The sequence below is a fragment of the Channa argus genome, chromosome 5 (assembly GCF_033026475.1).
Source record: "Channa argus isolate prfri chromosome 5, Channa argus male v1.0, whole genome shotgun sequence".
Classification (NCBI taxonomy): domain Eukaryota; kingdom Metazoa; phylum Chordata; class Actinopteri; order Anabantiformes; family Channidae; genus Channa; species Channa argus.
The window spans coordinates 20,790,066-20,813,031 of NC_090201.1; the positions used below are offsets into that span (position 1 = coordinate 20,790,066).

General features: G+C 40.2%; 1 protein-coding gene across 3 annotated transcripts in view; it reads left to right on the forward strand.

The window, feature by feature from the left end:
- asic1b (acid-sensing (proton-gated) ion channel 1b) overlaps positions 1-22,966 on the forward strand; it is a 144,081-nt gene that overhangs the window by 108,613 nt on the left and 12,502 nt on the right. For 2 of the 3 annotated variants that reach the window (XM_067505001.1, XM_067504999.1), the window contains 2 exons: positions 16,410-16,560; positions 20,584-20,711. In XM_067505001.1, the coding sequence (XP_067361102.1) occupies positions 16,410-16,560; positions 20,584-20,711 (279 nt within the window). Of the gene's footprint in view, positions 1-7,860; positions 8,597-16,409; positions 16,561-20,583; positions 20,712-22,966 lie in introns of those variants that run through there. The other variant, XM_067505000.1, reaches the window with a different exon arrangement.

Consider the following 22,966-nt stretch of genomic DNA (forward strand, 5'->3'; position numbering starts at 1 on the left):
AAGAATTACCAGCATCAGCAAGGAGGTGCACCCTCTTGATTCAAACCCCAACCTCCCTGTTAAGACATTTATTTTGGGACATCACAGCCTCAGACCAGGAGTTAATAGGAGGCGAGCGCAAAGAGATACATCATGCCAGCAATTAGTGATGGTGTTTGCTAGATATTTTGCACACAAACACACACCTACACACATACATATTAGCCATCATATTGCTTTCACTAAATGCATCTCCAGAGGGACCATTTATACTGCAGACTAAAATGAAATCAAATTGAAAGATCCATTTAGGTGCAACCCACTATGCAGCTGGCTTTCGACTGTCAGTTTCATCCTTCCTGCCAGTGTGATCTTTCCCTGTGTGTGTGCGTGCGTATGTTTGTGAGTTTTCTTCAGGAGTTGTCAGCCAGCTGGACTACTATCAACCATCCTTCGTTAGTCCTGCTTTCACTGCGTGTCTGACATTCTCTCCCCCCCTCGACATAAGATGTAACACACAAACACATGGACAACATCACCTTTTGTCAGCAGTTTAACAAGCTGCCAGTGTATTTGGTGCAAAACAAGCTTCTGAATAAGGACAACAAACACAGTATTTGGATATATATAAATTCTGGTGAAGGAGCTTTAATAAAAGCAATGCATCCTGGCAAGAAATCGAAGAGGTGTTTTGTTTCTCTGTTTTCCATCTGTTGGAATATGCTGGTTAACAGCAGCTGATAAGTCTAGGATTGTAAGATGTTCCTAAGCAGGTTAGGGACTGAAATTAATAAGATGTGACGGAGTATCTCCTGAGGATCTCACTGGTTGAGAAATTCTTGATCATACTTATGCTGAAAAAGTGAACTCAGTGTAATATTTCAAAAGGGTAAAACTTTTATTATACAACTTGTCTCTTGGGGCGAAATGAGGTGAAGCTGGGGGCTTTTTCCGGTCTTTTAGAATAAACCATATTGAAGGATATGTATTTGCAAAGGGAGCGGGAAACCTTGTTCTTACTGTTGCCTTTTGAGCTTGATGTTGATTTAAAAGCATGTGCACCGGAGAACATGTGCAATATGTCAGTGGCAAAGCACAAAGAGTGGCCTTTACCTGTGATATGCACCCCGAAGTTGTTATTCCTCAGGATTGGAGAAAACAACATATTGCAGAAGTCACTATGAGAATAGTTGATATACCGACCTTTATTAACATATTTTTACATTTTACTGTATTTTCACATTTTATTTTGCATTATGCCTTAAATCTATCCACTCATCTGTGCTGTACACACAAACATAACATACTAATAATAAATCCTCCATGAAGGTGATAATGTTCAGTTTATTTGTAGAGAGGTCTTGATTCAACTGTGTGATAATTTGCTCTGGTTTGTGCCGCTGTTGAGCAGTGCTGCATTATACAGAGAAATGTTTTTGCTATTTATCCTAGCAACATTGATATAAAGGGAGCAGACGAAATAATAGACACATCCAGCACAGTCAATTGCAATTTTGTATAATAGCAAAAATGATGGTCACACCATTTATAAATTTCTTAAACCCACACTGGTGGGTGTCCTTTTAACAACAGCAGAGTTTCGAGCGCCAGAAAAAGAAATTCACCTCCACAACTAATAATAAAACAAATGGATGGATTTAGTTTTACAAGAGGGATTCATTTGTAAATGTCAGACAGAAAGGGACCATTTATTTCACAAAGGGCCATTCATTCATTTCTCCCTGAGGAGCAAATAGGAGGCATCAGGCCTGTGGGGAGTGGGAGACTGTTTGCTATAGCTAGCGGCCGTACTCTGAAAGTCATTCATCAGAACCATTTCCCCTTCCCTAAACTCTTACCAGCCCAGCTGTCGTGATGCTGCCGAGATGAATTAGCAGTGTCACCCTGTGTTTCCCTTGCAGGCAGGGATACTCTTTCTTCCCTTTGGGCTATAAATATAAATCTTCTCCACCCAGCCACACTACTTATACAGTAAGACTCCTAAATCCATTCTCAGATTAATGCATCGGTGTACCACAGGTCGCTTTACATGGTGGTGCTGCCACACTCACATTTTTAAAATAGAGGCTTTTGAGATCCCCCTGTCCTGAGAACAGTGGCGTTAGAATAACAGAGCTTGCTGTCCGATGATTTGTGGTCCCAAAGCAGCTTTCAGTATTTAAACTTCTGGTCTGAAGCTGCGAACACTGTGGTAATATTACTGTAGCTTATTTTTGAGGTGTTTCCACGGCAGCGAAATGATTCCCATGCTTTACATGCTAGTTTTAACACCGCTAAAAGGCTTCACACTGTGCTTAAAACCACCCTATAGCTCATCCAGTGTATAATCACTGTGAAGTGGGTCAACATGAGCTTTTAAAGACCCACAGCAATTTTAATATTTTTAGACTGAATTCACCCATGCCTGATACATTTGTGCCAAGTTTGGTTGTTTTACATCCGGCCATATTCGTGCCTAAATCATATCAGTTTTTGGTTTTCTGAAACTTTGTTGCAGTCCTGTCAGAAGCCTCTGAAAAAATCCTCTTAAGCCACTGTGGCCTGTGTGGAATATTAAAGGAAACTAAAGCATAATACACTATACGTTAAAAATGTTCATTTATATATTAAAACATGAATGAACATTAAATAATAGACTTTATGCTTTAAATTACAGTTAAATTGCATGAATGTTTCATGTTTTTACTAAAACAGAGTGATTTATTTGTCCAATCAAGCTTTTGCAACGTGTGTTCCATACTGGATTTGTACTATTTAATTACTAGAAGGCTTCATCAAGTTAATTAAGGTGGTATAGCACTTTCTGCTTACTCACAACGCTGACTACACTGGGTTCACAGCAACTGAAATTAAGTTTAATGGTACTGGTTTTCACAGCGTGATGTTGCTCCTAATACTTTTCATGCACTGAGTGCATTTCAAAGCATCACACAATATTTAGCTTTGTTTCACTGTCTCTGTTCACAACCTTACAGTGAACTTTTGAGCCTGACTCTTGCCTCTCATGCATGAGAGACATGTTGTTTTTACAGTAGAGCACTTACTGTGCATAATGCAGTATTTTATGTTTTATATATGTTATATACTATAGCCCAGGAGATTGAGAGGCTATTAGAAATGTGGCCTTTGTGACATTTGTACCTTTGTCCCATCAAAATTGTCTCCGTAAATCAGCAGCTGCTCCTCTGTCAGCCCCTGCAGCTACAGGACCCTGACTGTTGCTGCTCCCCATACCTCCAACCCATTTCTCTTCCTTTGCTCTGTCCTTGCCCTCCCTCCTCCTCCCCTCTTCTCCGGCTCCCTTGTGGGTGCCTTGGCGCCAAACATTCCCAGCGGGAGACAGAGAAGAGACAGAAGCAAGCAAAAGAAGCCGAGAGAATATTGAGATCACAGTAAGAGAGGAGGAAAGAAAGGAGGGGGGAGTAAAGAACAAAGGTGTGTGTGAGGAGGGTCGATTTATAATGTAAAGAGATGGAGCAGAGAATGGTACAGTGAGGGGGCAATGCATTGTGTTTATGCCTTATGGAGGGGTTCTTCTATAAGTATTGATACATGGAAAGCAGGGGTAATGACAGAGGCAGAGTTTGTAGAGCCAAATAAATTTAAAACATAGCTGTGGCGAAACAGGTTGGGAGGGGGAGTTGGACAGTGTTGTTTGCCTTTTGGCATGTTGTTTTATTCTACACATGTCAAGGTCCAGACTGGCCAGCCCCACCCTGATGTGGACCCAGCCTGACAGTTTGATTAACTGCTGAGTGCTTCTACATCGCAGACCTCTCGCAAACAAACCTTCTGCCATCAGCACATGCAGCAAGATAGATTTATTTAGTCCTCAGTGTCCACACGCCACAGAGGATATTCATGTTGTTCCTGTCATTCCCTTACCCTAATGTTTACATTACATTTCATTGACTTTATATTGATATTATCAACAGATTTAGACACAGACAGAAATTTCACACATATTTCACACACATTCACACATGCATGCACCAGTGCATCCAGACTCTGCAGAAAAAACATTTCAGTACAACTGACATTATGCAGTGTCAGGATATAGAATATAGAATATAGTCCATACTGTAGCTATTCAAGAATGTATGCATCATCTACTGTATACCTGAAGACCTCAGGAAAGCGGAAAATTGAGGCTAGTGAAATAGAAGAAAAGGAAATAAAAAAGTACACGAATACATTCAGCAAGAAAGCAATACAACTTCGAAATGAGACTGAAATGCCTTGCATAAGTATGTAGCTATATATAAAAACATTGAAAGTGAGAACTATTCAATGAGTAGCGCTGGTGACGTGCATCATCTTTAAATGTTCTGCCAAAGTTTGAATACTAATGGTGGTACTTTGAAAAAACAAATACTTCAGGTATTGTTCCGTTTTGAGCACAACACATGCTGAATGCCCAAAGGTGTGTTCCTGGCTAGCTTGCTAAAACGACTGGTAAGATATGGCGTCAAGTGGCAGTTATTAAATTTCTGTGCTTGTCGGTGCCTCTTTCATTCATTTACTGTTAGCTTCTAAGTATTCACTGCTTCACTGGCCTTGCTGATTGATATCAAAGTCTTTTTCTCATTTAGAGAAACCATCAAAGTCAAAGCGCACCCTAAAAACAACCATCTACTTATTACACTCATTCACATTAACTCTTAGTGATCAAGCAACTAATATTGTGTGGTGTTTAATAGCCTGTGATGGAAATTCACGACATTGATTTACAATGGATACTGACATTTGTGGCCTGAGAATGTCTCTATAATTGCATCCCTTTTTTGTTTCATTGTAGTGTTGCTGACAATTCTGAACTCCAAATCTCACCATAAATTTACTCTGGAATGAAAATTTACACTGAAATGACTTTGCAAGAGAAGTATTCACTCTCACAAATGAAGATTGAACTGACTATGATTGCTGTATAGTAGCGCCATATGTGTATTATCCTTTAAAGTGAAAGCCTTGGGATGCATTGTTCTTTGAATAAATAAATGTGCAGGCATTTTTATAGACTCAAAACTTCTGCTAGTGGAGGATACACATTGAAAAATCAATAGTCTTTCAGCCAAAGTCTGCATTTTTCTGAACAATACTAATCAAGGAAACAGCTTTTTATGGGATTTATTTTTATTTCCTTTTATAAATCAGTGAAAGTTGTGTTTGAAACTGTTTTTCCCCTTTTTGGGGTTTCTGGGTTATTTTAAGATCCTGCCAATGCAACAGAATATGCATTTATCTCAGATGCTCAGGTATTAATAAACAAAAAATACGTGCCCAGGGTCCCCTAACGAATGTGCCTGTGTGTTTTCATAATGTGTTCATTAGTGAAACTCTTTAACTGCAGTTCCACAGCAGCCTGCATTTGTTATTCTCTTGTTGTTACATTTGCTTCGGGATTGCGTTTCTCTGTCAAGCAAGTACATCATTATCCCTTCACCCAGACGGATTAGCTTGTCGCACTTGGGCTCCTCCAATATGTCTTTCTTGATTAGCTGGCTGAGGAAACACGGTTGAAGAAATGCTGTTAAATAGTATAAGTGTCAGGATCCTTCTCCACTGAATTCCGATTCACATGCTAGGTATAAATACTCCTACTCCAAGTAACTTAAGTTACTCTCATTTGCAACAACAAATCATGTTTGTCTCATTATCTGACTCTCCTTCTCACAGGCATGCAGTGTTCTGCATGTGGCCCGCACTGCATTCAATCAAGCATATTTTAATTGCTGTGTACCACTCTTGAATATGTGATGCAGAGGTGTCGCTCAGCTGCCATCGTGGCCCACGATTGAGCAGCCATTCGCCTTGGCACCCGTACTCGTTAAAATCCGAATAATCACCGGGAGTAGACGAGTTGATTGTCCTCAGAAGGGACATTACAGTGGGTGCCACACTAGATCGCCAATAGAATATGAGTAAGCAGATTGTGTTCTGTACAAACCCAGAAACAAGGAAACAAGGGGAATTACATCTACGCAGGATGTAGTGGGCCCTTTATGTAACGGGGCACAACAATAAGTGTAAAAATCAGCATGTTTGTCTTTAAATGAAGGGCACTGGAGTTTGCAATTAACAACTGCTTCACTGCAGTCCCTAACTGTCATCATACTAAAGTTGCCATATGAAGAATATGTATCTTAAAAAAATGTTGGCATCATACAGATCTCTTACTGTATTGCAGAATCTACTAACAATGTTCAAATTTGCAAAAATGTTCACACACTCGCAGCAAATGGACAACTTACATCTTCTGATGTCTTTTTCATTTCGCTTTTTTTTTCTCTTGTTTTTTGTAATTAGTTAGTGTAAAAAAAAAATGTACACAGCATGTAAATTACTAAGATCTGTAAACACAGTCTCACTGTCTGATGAGCCAAAAACACAAGTAATAGAATACGGTTTTTAAACAGATCTCTTGGGATGGCTACATTAACCTGCCAGAGGGCAAATGCAAATTGCACATGCGTATATACACAAAACGGAAATATAAAAGTCAAAATGATCCTATATATATCAGAACCCACCATAAAATCTTTATCAGTTCATCTCATGTTTTATGGTGTATATTCCCAAACAATTAAATGAAGTGAGGAAATACTGTCACACCAGAAAGTGTCACACAGTAAACTTACCACACACACACACACACACACATACACAGGGAGAGAAGGGGGGGCAAAGTTAGGAGCCTAGAGTGAGAATCAGTCCTGCATGGCGTCCAGCTTCTACTCTGGATTGGAACAGTGTAATAGTGACCAACCAAGCGAGAGCGACCACTTAACCAACACCCCATGAAACGCTTCGTCAGTGGTGCATTCAAGCCTCTGTCACTCGCTTCAAACTGTTTTCCCACATCACACTCGCACTGGGGCATCAAAGGGCAAAATAAACATTACATCTAAAATAAGAAATAACACTATTATATTTATAACATGTGTTAATTTACCAGCTACAACTTGACCTTTTTCTTTTCCCCCTAACATTGTAAATGCTTGACTCAAACACATTGATAATTGAGTCAGGAATGCCAACCAACGTGGCATTTCATAGTGGATGTTTTATTTTATTTGTCTCCAGCTTACTACCTGTAATATTTAAAACTCACCTGGAGCAAAAATGAAGGAGTTGTCAGGCTCTAAAGTATTGTCTTCTATAATGCATGGTTCAATTTTAAAGAAGAACACAAATGGTGACCCAGAAGGGATCGGGATTCATGTGTGTGGTGTGGACGATGAGAGGATATGTGTGGGTGTGGGTGGGTGTGAGAGAGAGAGAGACAGAGAGCGAAACCACAGGTGTGTGTGTGTGATGGACTTGAAAAGGAAGACAAATGGTCTGTAGCTACTGAAGCCAATGATTTAATTCACCAAACAGCCCTCTGTGTGTGTGTGTGTGTGTGTGTGTGTGTGTGTGTGTGTGTGTGTGTGTGTGTGTGTGTGTGTGTGTGTTAACAATAAGAGTGAGGGGAGAAGCTGAGATAGAAAACTGACACTCAAGGAAGGCAAAGAATGAACGTGTAATTACAATATGCCTGTGATTTTTACAAAATCCATTGTCTCTGGGGTATTTCTTCATATTTTCTGAGAATAACGGCCTGTAATTTTAATGAAATTATCACTTGGACTCCTGTTGCGGCACAGTAGCGCACTAAATCATTCTTTGCTTCCCCGCGGACAAGCTCGGGGAGCGCTCTGCGACTGACAAAATACTCCCCCATTACCGCCACAAGCTGCTGCTGCTCAGCGCCTGAGAGAGGACCCCCCCCTCCCACCCCCACCACACACACACACACACACACACACACACACACACACACACACACACACACACACACACACACACACACTATTTCTCTCTCTCTCTCCAACCTCTCTGAACAACAGCAGCCATCTGAGAGCGCAGAGGCGAGTTTAGGCTCATTCACTGTGACCACAGCGGCACCGATGTTGAAAGCGCGCACCAGCAGTCCCCCAAAATGTGCCAGAGCGATTCGTCTGGATCAAAACCGAGACCTGGATCCCTCGCCGAAGCTGGGAAGCTTTTTTTGAAACATACCACCTTGCACGGCTTGAGGCACATCTTCCTCAGCGGCTCCTACCCCCGGAGAGTTGCGTGGCTGCTGGCTTTCCTGGCAGCTCTGGCTCTCTTCTTCACCTGGTCCTCTAACAGAGTACGGTACCTGCTCTCTTCGCCCATGTACACAAAGGCGCACATGGTTTACGCCAAGCGACTCGTTTTCCCAGCTGTCACCATCTGTAACCAGAACCTCCTGCTGCCGCGGCGCATGAAGAAGACGGACATATTCAGTGCGGGGAGGTGGCTGGGACTTTTGGGGAGAAACTGGCAGGTGTCGCAAGCTGCAAGAGAGGCGCTCATACCCATGCCGGGGGACAGTGGCGGGAGCGCAGGGGGCGAGCCGCCCTGGTCGCCGCTATCTCGGATTTTGGACTTCAACCACTTTCTTCCTCCTCCCCGGGAGTCCCAGCCGTCCATGAGACAGCTGCTGGACCGGCTGGGCCACCAGCTGGAGGAGATGCTGTTGTACTGTCGGTACCAGGGAGAGCTCTGTGGGCCGCGCAATTTCAGCACCGTGAGTGTGTCGCCAAAGTTCAGATCTCTGTTTCAACTCCCCACCCCCTCCCAACAGGTTGATGTAGCTTTTAGAGAGGAATGGAGTTTATCTAATACGTCTGAGTCAGAAGGTAAAAGTAATGAATGGTCAGTGTCTCTTATGAAACGCTGATGGACTGTAACAATGCGCATTCCTCTGTTGCTTGGTGATGCGCCTCAGTAGTTAAAATAACTCTCTCTCTTCCTCACAAGCCACATAAATGCCACTATAATATTTATATACGTGCACCGTAGTGCGTTTAAAGTGATTTGCCTTACTTAATTTTAATTTCAGCTCTAAATATACTTCCATTATATTTCTATTATATCCCTTTAGTTAATTGACTGACTTAACAACCATCAAGTTGCTCATTTTTAAATTAATTACAAGATGTTTTTTTTTCTTAAGCATCCCTTTCTGTCTCTCTCTTGTTGTCTACAGAAGTAGACACTGTGACAATTTCCCATTGTAAATTACACAGCAAATAATATTAAAAGCTGAAGAATCGTTTTTGGAGATGTTCATAAAGCAGCGTTTGACTGGCGTCTGACTGGGTCCCACTTCTGTCATCCATCACTGCTGGATCAATGTGTGTACAATCCTATGCTCACAAGAGACCAATCTGCCCCTAATGAAGACTTTTGATTCATTTAGCACAGCTTTAACAACACTGCCCAACACTGTGATAAAGAGTGGTTAGTGTTGGCCTCATTGGTAAACTGCAGCCCCCATTGATTGCACTCTACCATTGCATGTAGAATGATGTAAAGTTGGCGTTGCTCTCTCCCACCTCATTACCCAAATTTGTTTTCAATTACATAGATTTCTTCTGGTGTTTCAAACTGTTAGCTTTTTCAAATTATTCTGTGTTGAGGGAAATGTATCACCTGAAGCTGCTTGCCTTGATGGCAGCCCTCAGTCTCTGCGTCTATAAACTGTAAAAGCATCAGAAGGCTCCCTTTTCTTCACAAATGTAAATGCGTTGCGTGTGGAACCACAAAAAAAAAGTTATCACAGTTTAACACATTTCTCCGCATCTTAAGGAACACTTTATGTTGTGCAGAGTGTTTTCAAGGCTGACCAAGCAACGGCAACCTGTTTCAGAGATAAAATGGAATGCCGAGGTCTGAGTTTTTTGGGATTATGTGTTATGTGTTAGTGCATGGATAATCGATGATTCCCTGCTTGGCCTTAGGGCAGGAAAGACAAGATTGTTGACATGACTCAGACCAATAGAGTCAGTCACACTTGAGAGGTGAGGTGTGGAGGAGGAAGACAAGTCTTTCCACATGCAGTAGGTTTCAGGATGTATTGATTTTTTTGCCGGAAGCCCCCCCCCCCCACACACACCAATGTTGCTGTGTCTTTCTTGAAACTCTATAAATATGATTGACTAGCTTCATCAATCCATCCTTTCTTCCCTGTAGCTGCATCGTCTGTCTTTATCCATGCTTTAACTTCACATGTTTAATTCAAATCAGGCAGGCTTCTCCTCGCTCGCAGGTCTTAGCATTGATTTCAGTGATGAGCTCTATCCGAGAACAGTCACTCCAAGTCAGCTTCTGTCCTTCCTGTGCATCCTATTGATCAGCTGCTTTCCACATAGTTCTCATACTGGAATGTCCAACAAATATGCTTTTGCTCTGCATATTTACACTCTGCATAATTGGTGTAATAAGTACTCTCATTATTGTTGAATATGTAGAGGACATTTAGAAATAAAAATGCCCCCAAACTCTCCAGCATTACATGAAAACTACAATACTACACATATTTGTTCTGTAACTGATTTAAGTAACTGACTGACCACACATTTATTCTTGACAGTTTCCTCTTGACTAGCAAGTTTGCAAAGTTGCTTGGACCTGCATTGATTGAGCAAAATTAGCATTCGTCTGGAGTCATGTCTGGGTCCACCTGATGAATTTAGGTCCAATATTTACTCTAGTTTTAGCTCGGGTCTTTAGCTGCCAAAGCCTCCACTATGTTCACGTATACTAGTTCCTAACTTTGTCTACCTTTTGTGTGGTGCTGAGTAGATGGTGTAGAGTGGGATTCTTTAGGTTTTTGTTGTTTTTTGAAAACTAGTGCAGCTGAATAAAAAACATTATAATCCAACACAATAAAAAAATGCTGTGTGCTGTGAAACCAAAACAAGGAGCTGAAAGACACTAAAAGACTTCACAGAGCTGTGGCAGAGTTGATTCATCACCTGCCTCCATGTTGCCTCTACAGTCCTTGCCTGCACGTCACCAACCAGGTCCCACACTAAATGTGTTTTGTTCATCCCTTTTATGTTGTTGTTCTTTACATGCATTTTGCTTTGCTAAACGACATGGTACTGACATGGTTTGTGTTTGACTACAAGAACACATGAGAATTTCTGTTCTTGCAGGATACGCAGGTTTGTCTGCCAGTTGTCCTCACACTCTACTCAGTTGTCAGTTGCGTGCTCTTCCAGACTGTCATAGATTAGAAATCTGTGACAGTTGGTGGAAAGTCATTAGGTGTGAACTGTCCAGTGTTTGAAAGGCTTAGCTAGTCTTCAGTTTGTCCCCAGTTTACAGTTCCAGCAAGTTACCGCCAAGTTTTCAAATGTAGTAAGGTCCAAAAACTGAGCTTGTGAAAAAACGTTTTACCTGATCTGCATATGTACTTTTCGAGAGTTTTGGGTTGCAATAATTGGCAAACAATAGCTTTAAAAACCATGTCAGTGGGCAATAACACACGTTACTGTTTATGTAAAGCAGCAATTCATTAGAAATTTGTTAAGTGTTTAAATGTTTCCTTAAATATAACACAGAATCTTCTTCCTCTCCCTTAACTCTTCTTGTCTCTTTATCTTCCACATTACAACCTTTCTGTTTATGTTTTATACTGTTTTCAGATTATGTGATTATAATAGCTTTACAGTATGTCTGTGGTAATCAGGGGAACATACTGTGATCATGATCAGATCAGTGAGTTTGTGTTTATGGTGAACAGCACAGAGACATAATGTCAGTCCTCTTCTGGGCACAGTGGACTGAACCTACTGTTACTCTCTCATCTCATCACCTGATCCAGATCTTTTCCCTTCCCAAAGCTAAGCTTTGATTAAGTGACTTGATCTTTTTGATTTCATCTGTAGGCCTAGTGAACACAGGGCTAGTTAAGATATTAAAAAGCTTACTGGCCTATGCCAGGATGGTCTTGCAATAGAAATAAAATAGGAACGCGTCATTTGAACATGGGTTTCAACCCCCTACACAAACCTGAAATATTAACAAAAGCATTTGAATTTACATTTAAGTTTGAAATTGGATATCATGACACTGTATTTGTTAGATGATGTCTGAGGATGATAATACATCGATGGAGTGGTTAATGCTGTCGCCTCACAGCTAAAATGGCCCCAGTTTGAATCTGCCTGCGTACTGAGGCCTTTCTGAATGAAGTTTGCATGTTCTCCCCGTGCTGGCGTGGGTTTTCTTCCAGGTACTGTTAGGTTAATTGGTGATTCTAGGGTATCCATAGGTGTGAAAGTGAGTGCGAATGGTTGTCTGTCTGTATGTGTCTCTCTGTGTTGGGCCCAAGTTACCTGGTTTAGGTTTAGGGAACTGTCCGCCTGATTTGATTACAGAATCGCAGAATTGTTGCTATGAGCAACGATTCTGTTTAAAGGGCGAAATTGACAGTTCATTATCTTGGTGTTCTACAATATCGTTTTAGCACCAAAGTAGAGTTATTTTAGAGACTTTAATTATGGTTACCTCAGAAAATATACAGAGCCGTATCTTCCTGAGCAGTAGATAGAGTTGAAGATGGTAAAACTTCCCTTGATATTGAAAACCTAATGACTTCCCATTTATGTTAATTCAAAAGTTCATTCATGACTTTGCAAACAGCAGTTGACAAAACAATCTCACCTCAAGGTCCATTTAGTAGCTGCTCTGAATTCTCATCTCATATGTCTGATACGCATGAAAGCTCCAAAATAGCTACTCAATGGACCCTGAGGTGAGATTGTTTTTGAGAGATTTGTGATGCTTATGGTAATGTTTGGCTTTTGTTGAAGCCGGTTTAGAAGTGTTGATTCAAATCTGTGCCATATTTGTTTGAGATGTTGTCTTGGATTATGTTATAGTGTAAGATTCTTCACTCCCCTTAAAAATTAAAAGCACAATGTGGATACAGCAGAAACGTTATCTGCCACAATTTTATCTATACAGTTTTCTACCCATTATTTGCTGCATTTCCGCAAATCCTTTTGATGCTGAGTTGATTCAGTGCCAAGTTACAGAACAGACAATCTCTCATAGGTGTGTTTATGTATTTGTCATAACACATTGCACCTTTGTGCTCAGCGCTGATCTTGAAAGCAGTGGAGAGGAGGGAAAGTGGCTCCCTGGCAACTTTAAGGAACATCTTGTGCATCCTTGTCACATTGTCATGTGAAGGATAGCCGAGGGCCAACTCGACAGTCTCGGGCTGTCTGTCTGTGAATTATTTATCGTAGAGAGAGGCAGTGACATTTCTACGCCCTGTAAGAACGAGAGAGGGTGATGTCTCTCTCTGTTTTCCCTTGTAGGTGGGGCAGATTTAAATATTTAATTTAAGTGTTTAGAAGTTAGGAAGATATGGTGGTTCTCATTCTAAATGTAATGTGTAGGGCTCAGTGGTTAGTCCTGCAACATGGGATTTACACCCTCAGGAACAGCCGCATATGCATCACAAATATTGAATCACTCTTATTGCTAAATGCATTTGATTTGGGTTCACAGCAACACGTTTCAAATGTTTACCATCAATAAATATGACCCTATTCTCTGACTTCATCTAGAATTACTTACTTTAGAGGTGCAATGGTGGGATTTTTCTCTCAGGAAAAAAGTCGCACTTTTCCGAAAATAATGCAAACCTTCCTTGTTAGGATATATTTTGGGGCATTTTGCTTTGGACAGACACTGAAAATAATGCTGAATAAGAAAGATGGGCTGTTTGATAGACACATAGACACAAAGAAGCATGTTGAGACAGCACAATCCTCAAAGCAACATCGAAGATCCTAACTCCCCAAGGTCATCAATGGCACCCACTGCTGCTGCTCTTCGCTCAGTGCAGCCAGCACAATCTCCTGGTTACCACAGCAACTCTGACTACACGGCCTCCTGTAGTCAGTCGGCACATTATTATCAACGCACACATGCAGATGGCATGCAGGGGTGGCTGTACACATCCACGCAAAAACTGAACACTCACTCACCCATGTGAGCATGCTCATTTTGTATTCTTGCGTATGCACCCTACATACTACATGCACAATGAGAAACAGATGTGCACACTTCACAGTCACAAACAATCTTATCATTGCTTTATCAAGCTGCCAAGTGATTTCCTCTGTTCAGTGTTAGCCACAGTGCCTCTTCCTTTGAATGCTCAAACTTGTCTCCTAGAAGAAATTGGTCTTAGTGAGCTGTAAGTGGGCAAAGCCTTGGCAGGAAATCATCCTATGAAATTGGTCAGTTTAAATTTTAAAGTAAAATCTTTCTTTGATTGTCGCAGTGTGTCATGGACAACGATTTCAGACTAGAAGTCCCAAATGTTTTTCAGCAGGTTTAGCCATTGTTGTTGTGATGCAGGTGCCACTGTGATATAATAAGATTCCCCTGCCTTTATATTCCAAAGAGTAATGATATACGGTGATCAGATTATAGTGAGAGGCAACTCCAGGACTAAGATGGATTTCAGGGGCATTTTATTGATGTACGTATCCTGCTCCACAGTCACCACACATAGTTTGGTGTTGCAGCTGCTGCTTTTGACTCAGTTTTGCCACTTATGCTCTCAAAAGGTCACATTTCATATTGTGTCCAACTATCAGAAGGTTTTTTTATTACATTTCACCACTTTGTGACTTAAAAGCTCCTATATGAGCAAACCCTGGGAGGAAATCCATCATGATTCCTGCACCATTCTGAACAGGACTCACAATATACTAACTTTTCCTTTTTGCGACATTTTTTTTCCTATGCTTTGTGCATCTGGTGTTTATGACATTTGAGTCATTTGTTATGAAGCGCTAATGTGTGACTCATAAGTGGCTCCTGTGATAAATGTGTCCTTATGTGTTCCCAAGGTCCTCCAAATACATTCACAAGAAAATAAGGTCTAATATTTTTAGGCAGCCTCAGCAAAAAAGCGATTGTGTACAAACTGTGTCATGACGTGGGTATTTGTACCCCTATCTTACACTGAAGCCTTATCTCCATTTGTATGTGTGTATATTGTATTTAAACAGAGACATGTGGACTTATATGTCAGTCTACTTCTCCTATTTTTTTCTCTTTATGCAAACTCCTCATCCGTGCTTTTACTATTTCCGCATCTGAATGTCAAAAAGTTAAAGGTTAATAAAAAGTTAATTGTGTGCTTGGATGTTTTCATACAGGGCTTCCAATCATGCAGCTCAACAACAAAGTAGATGATTTGGATGGTGGCCATGGTTTTCCATTTCCTAATGTCTGAGATTCGATTAGTCATCCATTAGTTCACTGGCTATCTTTCCCAATACTGTAGGTCACAGTTCCCTGCTGTAGTCTGTAGTATCTCCCCAGTAAATGTTACTATACAGTATATACCAGATCAATTAATATGATTTTTTAATAAGATGTTATTTAAGAATGTAGAGTAGGTATAGTTAGATTTTGACTGTGCCATGTTCACTGAACTCAAAGTTGCAACTGTAGGTGTGTGTCAGAGAGATAAAAGAAGACCTGGAGCATTTTGAGCTCACTTCATCTGGCTCCCTTTTTCTAACAGGCTTTGAATCCAGTTATGGGAGAGAAATAGTGCACTCAGTGGCCATTTGATTAAAGTTCAAACCAGTAGTTGATTTTTGGCAGAAATGCCAAAAATTCCACCCTCTCACAACAGCTGGTTTTGTTTGCTACTATTTTGACCTAAATATTTTTGGATTTGAGAATTTAGGCAAAATTCTTATTTGTGTCAATTTATGTACGTTGTGGGCTTTATGTTCAGATTTTTATGGACCACTCAATTAATCCTGAACTTAATTAATAAATTAATCAGTAATGTGAATTATAGTTAGTTGCATCCCTAGATCTGATTTATCAGGCTGTAGTTTATTAAAATGTCTTTTGTATGTTGGCTGTGTTTAATTTCCTACAGCCCTGTTGAAATACTTTGGCTATGGGAAATATTTTTATATCTAACTATTCGAGAACACTAAAATATGTTTACAGTCATATGATGAAAAATTACAAGAAATCATTTAAGATGTTGAACTATGAATGTTGAGAAACTGAAATACGAAAATAGTCGCTTTTTAATTTTGTGTCGGCCGACTCTTTTAGCTCTAATAGCGATCAAGTATAAATCATTACATTAAGACATTATTACTTTCATTGACATTTAGAAGAGTTACTTTTATGCCAGCAGTCCTTGTGGGAGTTTCTCAATCAGAGGATATCCCATGTCATAGTCAATCAAGCACATACCATACCGTTCAGGACACAGAGAGGTGAGGGTTCAGCTTGTCTCCAGCATCTCAATGCCACGACCTCTGGTGTCTGCTGCTGACAGCATAACAAGTACAGGTCACTGTAGGTGCTTCTGAACCAATCCTCTGCTAAGCACGACCTTTATCTCTACTTCTAAAGGATTAAACACATTCAGCTGGAACCAGGACTTTTGTTCAATATCAGATATGAGATATGGCAGTTTACGTTCTTCTCGCATCATCCGTTGTGTCTAAAATCTTTAAATCCTTTTTTTTCTTTGTGTATTTCAGATATTCACACGTTATGGAAAGTGCTATACCTTCAATTCGGGCCAAGATGGACGACCCCTGCTGGTGACGATGAAAGGTGGGATGGGAAACGGACTTGAGCTGATGCTGGATATCCAGCAGGATGAATACTTGCCTGTTTGGGGAGAGACTGGTAAGCTTACGTGGAGGATATAGCACTTGAAACACCCCATTCCCACTTCTGAAGACTTCAGCTAAAACTACAAGATTAGTGTTTATGTTTGCCCTGAAGCGAAGACTAGAGTTAAAAAGAGATTTTCTTTAATCAATTAAACACCATAGTAGTCATTTTCAGTGTTTGTGCTCTGGGAAATTCTCAAGGGGGAAAAACTATCACACAGATTCCCCTCTCATCTCGGAGACAGAGACCTGCCTTAGCTATAATGCACTCATTTGTGTAGCTAAAATGTGAAACTCTATGACACTGAATTCTAAGTGATGAGCCTGAAAAATATACCCTCTGATTATTTGAAATGCCCCTGCTGTGCCCACAAGATATTATCGACTACTTTGTTTCAAGACAGATATTGATCAGGAGAATTTAATTTCATTGTAATCTAATTGTATCACTTGTCACTTAGGCTTTAAGTCTACATGAATCAAAAAAGAGTAGAAGGGTTTACATTTGATGTAAAATCAATGGAGGCTAGAGGCTCTTCCATTTAGGGTCACCCCCCCCCTTTATCAACACAGTTCAGACTCCTCTGTTCAGCTCCAGAAGATCCTGCAGCTCTGATTCAAATGCGGCCACATGTGTTGTTGTTTGTGTCAGTGGTTTTTATGAATGCAAAGAGTCGGTTCAGTGTGTTCACAGAAACGCGAAGCTCACAGTCAACATCACACAGGAAGCACAAAGACCGTAATATTTAAACATAAAGCTTTCCTGATTCAATTATATTGATATGCCACGCTTTTTATGTAATATTTTTAAATAATTTAGGGATTTGAGAAGGGAGAAAGAAACTTAAGGATGCAATTGCTGCATTACACATATAGTGTACTTTCCACATCATTAAAGATCACTTGCTTTGTCTAAAGTAGCAGAAATTAACAAGACAAGATACTGTTGTTTCCGTTTCCATTACTAAAAATTTACTCCACTGATATCATATTCCATTGACTTGAAGCTCAGTAATGCCAAAATGATGCAGATTGGTCAGTATTTAATTCTAGCATAACAGCATTTATCACCTGTGTGTTTATTTTTGCTGGATGCAGCACATGATGTGCCAGTTCAAACACCTGGAGCCTTATTTATCAAAGCATGCGTAAGACAAATTCTAAATGTGATTGTAGGAACTGTCTGCATGAACAAAAAAATGGCATTAATCAAACATGTTAATGCACAAGTTCAGTGAACTGTGCTGAATCCCACCTGTTCTGCATCCATCTGCTCATACACACACAGTATATTTACATACCTAAACACCCACACAATGCCAAAGATTATAATCTCAACCAAGCTTTTGTAGTTTTAGTATCTTTTTTATATACTGTATGTCCCTGCATTGTTAAAGGTGTAGTTTTGTTCAATTCTATACAGACAATTCTTTTAAGTAAATGCAGTAAGACCACGAGAGAGCTGGTGTGCACAGTTTGTTATGGTCTCCATACAGTACATTATCAGGTGTTTAAATAGGCTCAGCTGTTAATGTCAGACATTCATAGCTAAGAACCTGAGATCACCACGGTTAGAAAATAAAGCATTTTGCAAAATCCAACAGTTTTGTCTGGAGTGGAATTAAATATTTTTTACCTATTCTCATGAAATTATTGTTGTGACAATGTAATTTATTCTTGATAGGTAAGAGTGTATGTTCTCAAACCTTTATTAATCAAACATATCACAGTGAAAATGAAAACACCATTAAGCTTTGCAAAAAAGGGAGATGGGTTTAAAAACAAAATGATTCTAATTTTATGGACAACAGTGTACGTTGATTGCAATTAAAAGCCATAAAGAGATATTTTAGCTTTTAGCTTGTGACGCTACAGGAGCTCAGAGATGCTGTTTAAGAGAAAGCACCGAGAGACACCACTGAGTCATTAATGCTAGAACTTCATTTTGAAAAAAGCCATGACCTTGTCTTTGTGCACGATAGTTTGCAGTCTGTCCACAGTTACAGGCAGTCAGTAGAGTTGGGGTTTGTATGTAATTGAGGAATCTGTTTTCCCCTTAATTATACCTATGGGCCACTGGGTGTCAGGCTATTGAAGTCAGGCCATCAGTCGTACACTTATCTGTACTCAGTTTGGTAGCATGTGGAGCTGGTACCTACATCAATTGCTTGCTTAAAAATGAGCGTACATATGGTTATAAGGCCAAAACTAAGCATATATACAAAAGATCAACGGCTTGTCCCTTCTGGGGTTGCAACAGCAGAACACGTTCAACACATTGATTTTGCAGGAGTTCTTAGGACACATGCCCTTCCTGCTGCAACCCTCCCATTTTATCCAGGCTCAGGACAAGCACCAGGGTGGCCCTTCGTGGCTGAGCGATGCCACGCCTAGTGGGAGGGGGGGGCGGATTCGATCCCACAACCTTCTGCATCCCAACCCAATTCTCTACCACTAAGCAACCAGGCCCCCTTCAAAGCTAAGCATATACATAGTTGATAAATAAGGCCACAGGTCTAAAGTGGTAGCTACTGGTGAAAGAAATCTGACTATCCAGTAAAATCTGCCTGCTAATTTTTAAAGCTGCTTATCCTCTTCTGGTTTGCAGAGAGCGGGAGCTTAGGTGAAAAGCAGGTTAGGGAGGGAACACCAATCATCAAAAGTGTCAGTGTAACACTTTTAGACTTTCACACTTACAGATAGTTCAGAGTCTCGACTTCACTGGAGCTTCCCGTCTTTGGACCATGACAAGAAATGAGAGAGCCTACATGAAAACCAAGCAGACACAGAGAGAACATACTAACTCCACATAGCAACAACACTGGTGGAAGTGTCAGTCAAAACCCTTCCTGTTGTGAGACAACCACTGAGCTCACATCCTGCATTAGTGACAATCAAAAAGTCACAAAGAGTGCACAGTGGGATACGGCAAAAAAGAAATCAATGAAAATGTGTGTTAGTGTGTTGGTGGGTGTGAAAATTACTTTCAGAGGCAAATTCAATCTTTTCCTAATTGACAAAGTTAGGATTTTCTTGTAACAACCACTCTTGGTTGTATCATCTTCTCTGGTAGTAATTATTTCACAACACAGGCAATCAAACTAACTTTGAGAAGGCTGAATGTGCTTGTAAAGTGTCAAATATGATCAAGTTTCAATTTTGTTCCAGTGTTGGCCCTAAATTTCATTATGCCACTTGTGTAAGGATGACAGATGGCCATGACTTAAAGATGACAAGGGAATACTTATGTATATGTGCTCCTCCAAGCCTCGAGCATTTGTCTTGGCAGCAGCAGAAAATGTCTTTGTAGCCAGTCTCAGAAGAGCTGTGTGCTAAAGTTAAAATCTGTCACTCCGGCCGCATCCCTGAGCTCTTTAATTGAAAATACTGAGAAAGCCTGGCACTTGTAAGACGATACCAAGTGACAACCAGGGAGGAAAAGCAGCGAGAAACAGACATGCTACTTTATCCCCAAGCCAGTCCTCAGGAGAAGTAAATCTTTTAAATACAGCCTGCCATCACCGCGATAAGCAGTTCTAGGTCTCTGCAAATGTGATACAAATACAGTATAGGTTTGAGCCACAGTGTCATTGTGATGTTCTCCCGACCTCAGTATCAAAGAGGCCCATCTGCTTGGTTTAAAATCTGCACAGTAGAGTGCTGTAGCGAGAGAAGCTGTCAGCAATAATGATTTTCTTCTTCTCTTTTATTTTTTAATTTATACTTTGACTCTTGTTTCCCCTCACAATAAATGAAACTCCTGTGGGGCACATATTGTCATCAACCATTCAATTAAGTCTATCTCCTTTATCTTTTTACTCCACATTCCCAGCTGTTGTTACCTCCTAAAAGACCTTAACGTGTTTTCCATCCATGCAAAATAAATAATTCTAACTAATGAATAAGCAATTACTCCCCATAAATGGATCTTTCTAGCTCATAAGACCACTGCTGCAGCTTAGATCAGCAGACCAAGGTGTGCATACAAATCATCATCATCCCAGTTGTAAATGTCCTGACCTCTTTTTGTCAACAGACGAGACTTCGTTTGAAGCAGGGATCAAAGTTCAGATCCATTCGCAGGACGAGCCGCCGTTCATAGACCAGCTGGGCTTCGGAGTGGCACCGGGGTTTCAGACCTTTGTCTCCTGTCAAGAGCAACGGGTACGTCTTGGTAGAGATGACAGACAAGAAATACAGGAAATCAATATACTAAGTAATATACTGTATTTCGGCATCGTATTAGAATTCTAATCTGGTGTTTGAGATATTCTGTTTATAAATCAAATAATATTGTGCGCCTTGGGATGATGCAAACAGAAAATAAGCCACTTTAACTTTAATAATAATGTTTATTTGTGTTGCTTTCTACAGACAATACTATGATTCACAAAAAATAGACATATATTAATATAACAAAATGAAATGTGAGCTTTAATTAGTGATTTACAACAAGTCACTGAGGTAACTTGGGGTATTAAACAACTTAACAATGCCAATACTTTTGTCTGTACTTGCAATATCATCATCTACTGTCACCAAGTGTTGTTGCCATAGAAAGTTTTTTCACCAGTTGTTAAGAATATGATAAAACGAGAGCTATCTGTCCGCTGATGTTCAGCCTAATCCGCCATTAGTGTCTTAAAACTGAACAAGTTCTGGTGGTCTGAGACTCCTAAACAGCAGGACCTGCTCAGCAGTGAATCTCATTAAAGACCGGAGGATCAGTGAGGGAGGGACTGGTTTCTACATTCTCCATTCTACTTAAACTGCGCCCAGTGATTAATAGGAGGACTGTTTATTTTACATGACATTTGGATTGAAGGAGATATTAAGCCCATGTTGCTTTCCTGTTGCAGAAATAAATGACAGAGTGATCTCAGTTGTCAGTTTATTAGATACGCCAAGCCAAAATGAGAGAGACGATCTAAGTTAAACCACAATTTGGCTTTCAGTGCATGAACAAAGTATACGGTATGTAAAGTATGTAATTTTATTTTTGGTAAAACTGATTTTATAAAATTGCTATTTTAAAAAAGGATTGTTCAGGAATTGACATTGAATGATGCCCAGCTCTGCAGGTGACCAGGCTATTAGTGATTGAGCCCTGGCCTGTGTCCCAGTAGCACTCCCACTCTACTGCTCAATCTACCTGATCCATAACCATCTAGAGGATCTTCCTGCTTTTGAGGTACTCCTGATGACTCTGCCCTCGTCTGCCCTCATCACTCCCAGCAGACAGACTCAGAGCTTTACTGAACTTTCCCAAGCCGCTCAGTAGCTCACTTATTTTAAATTTAAACATGGGCTGCGAGCTTTTGCGAGCTTATCAGAAACCCTTCTCTGTGGATTTAACAGTGTCAAGGCAAATGTTACACATTTTGAATACATTTAAAGCTCCATTAGGTATCATATGAAAATTGAATCCAGTGACTTTATGTAATGTGGAAAAGGTGATAAAAGCCACTGAGAACACCAACTCTTTGCTCTGCAGCTCACAGTTCTGTTCCAATACAGATTGGTTTTTAACCGGTTTTCTCCAACTGCGCATGTGCGTAACAAAAGAGAACTAATGGCTGAGTGAAAGAATAAATGAAATGAGAGGTCATTAACAGGGCAATGTCATCTCATTTTATTAAAAAAAGTCTACCTAAAGTCAGAGAGGAAATGTAATAAAAAGTCCCTCGTAAAAGTCTATATACATCACTTTCCCCTTAAAATGTTCGTAAAGTCAGACAGTTCCAATTGTGGATCTGTTGCATGTTTCTACCCTTTTCTTCTTTTGTCTCCCTCTGTGCTGTCACTCTGCTGTGACATGAACACACACACAAAATGAAAAGTCAGAAAGTCAGAAATTTTCCTTCACTATACAGTTAACGTCTATGCGCCGGGCTTTTAAAATAAGTCAGAGGTGGAGGAGAAAGCCAGTTACTCTTCTGCTGCATGCATACACAGATGTTCAGTAACCAGGTTCCTTAAGTGCATGTAAGGACAGTCTGTGTTGGCCCTGAGATAGACTAGCAGCATGTTTAGGATGTACCTCAATTCTCACCCAATGACCGATGGGATAGGCTGCTGGATAGACAGAGATGATGGATGGAAGATAGAAATATTTTCAATATTCATTTGCTTCCATTAGTCAAGGTAATGAATAACACTAACATTAAAAGAACTGTGAAAGAGGTCTCTCTTGAAAATGAGACCTTGTATATCAGTGATACTAACCTGTATAAATAAAGAAACAATAATAAAAAAATGTTGCTACTGTAAAGTTTTCAGGAATTCAAAGTATTTCCATTTTATGAGGGTCTAAGCCAACTAGTTAGAAATTAGTTTAAGCTTAATACAAAAAAATTATTGTGCATCAGAGCATTATTATACAGAGTTTTTCCCTCTCCTCTTTCCCCTCTCAATAAACA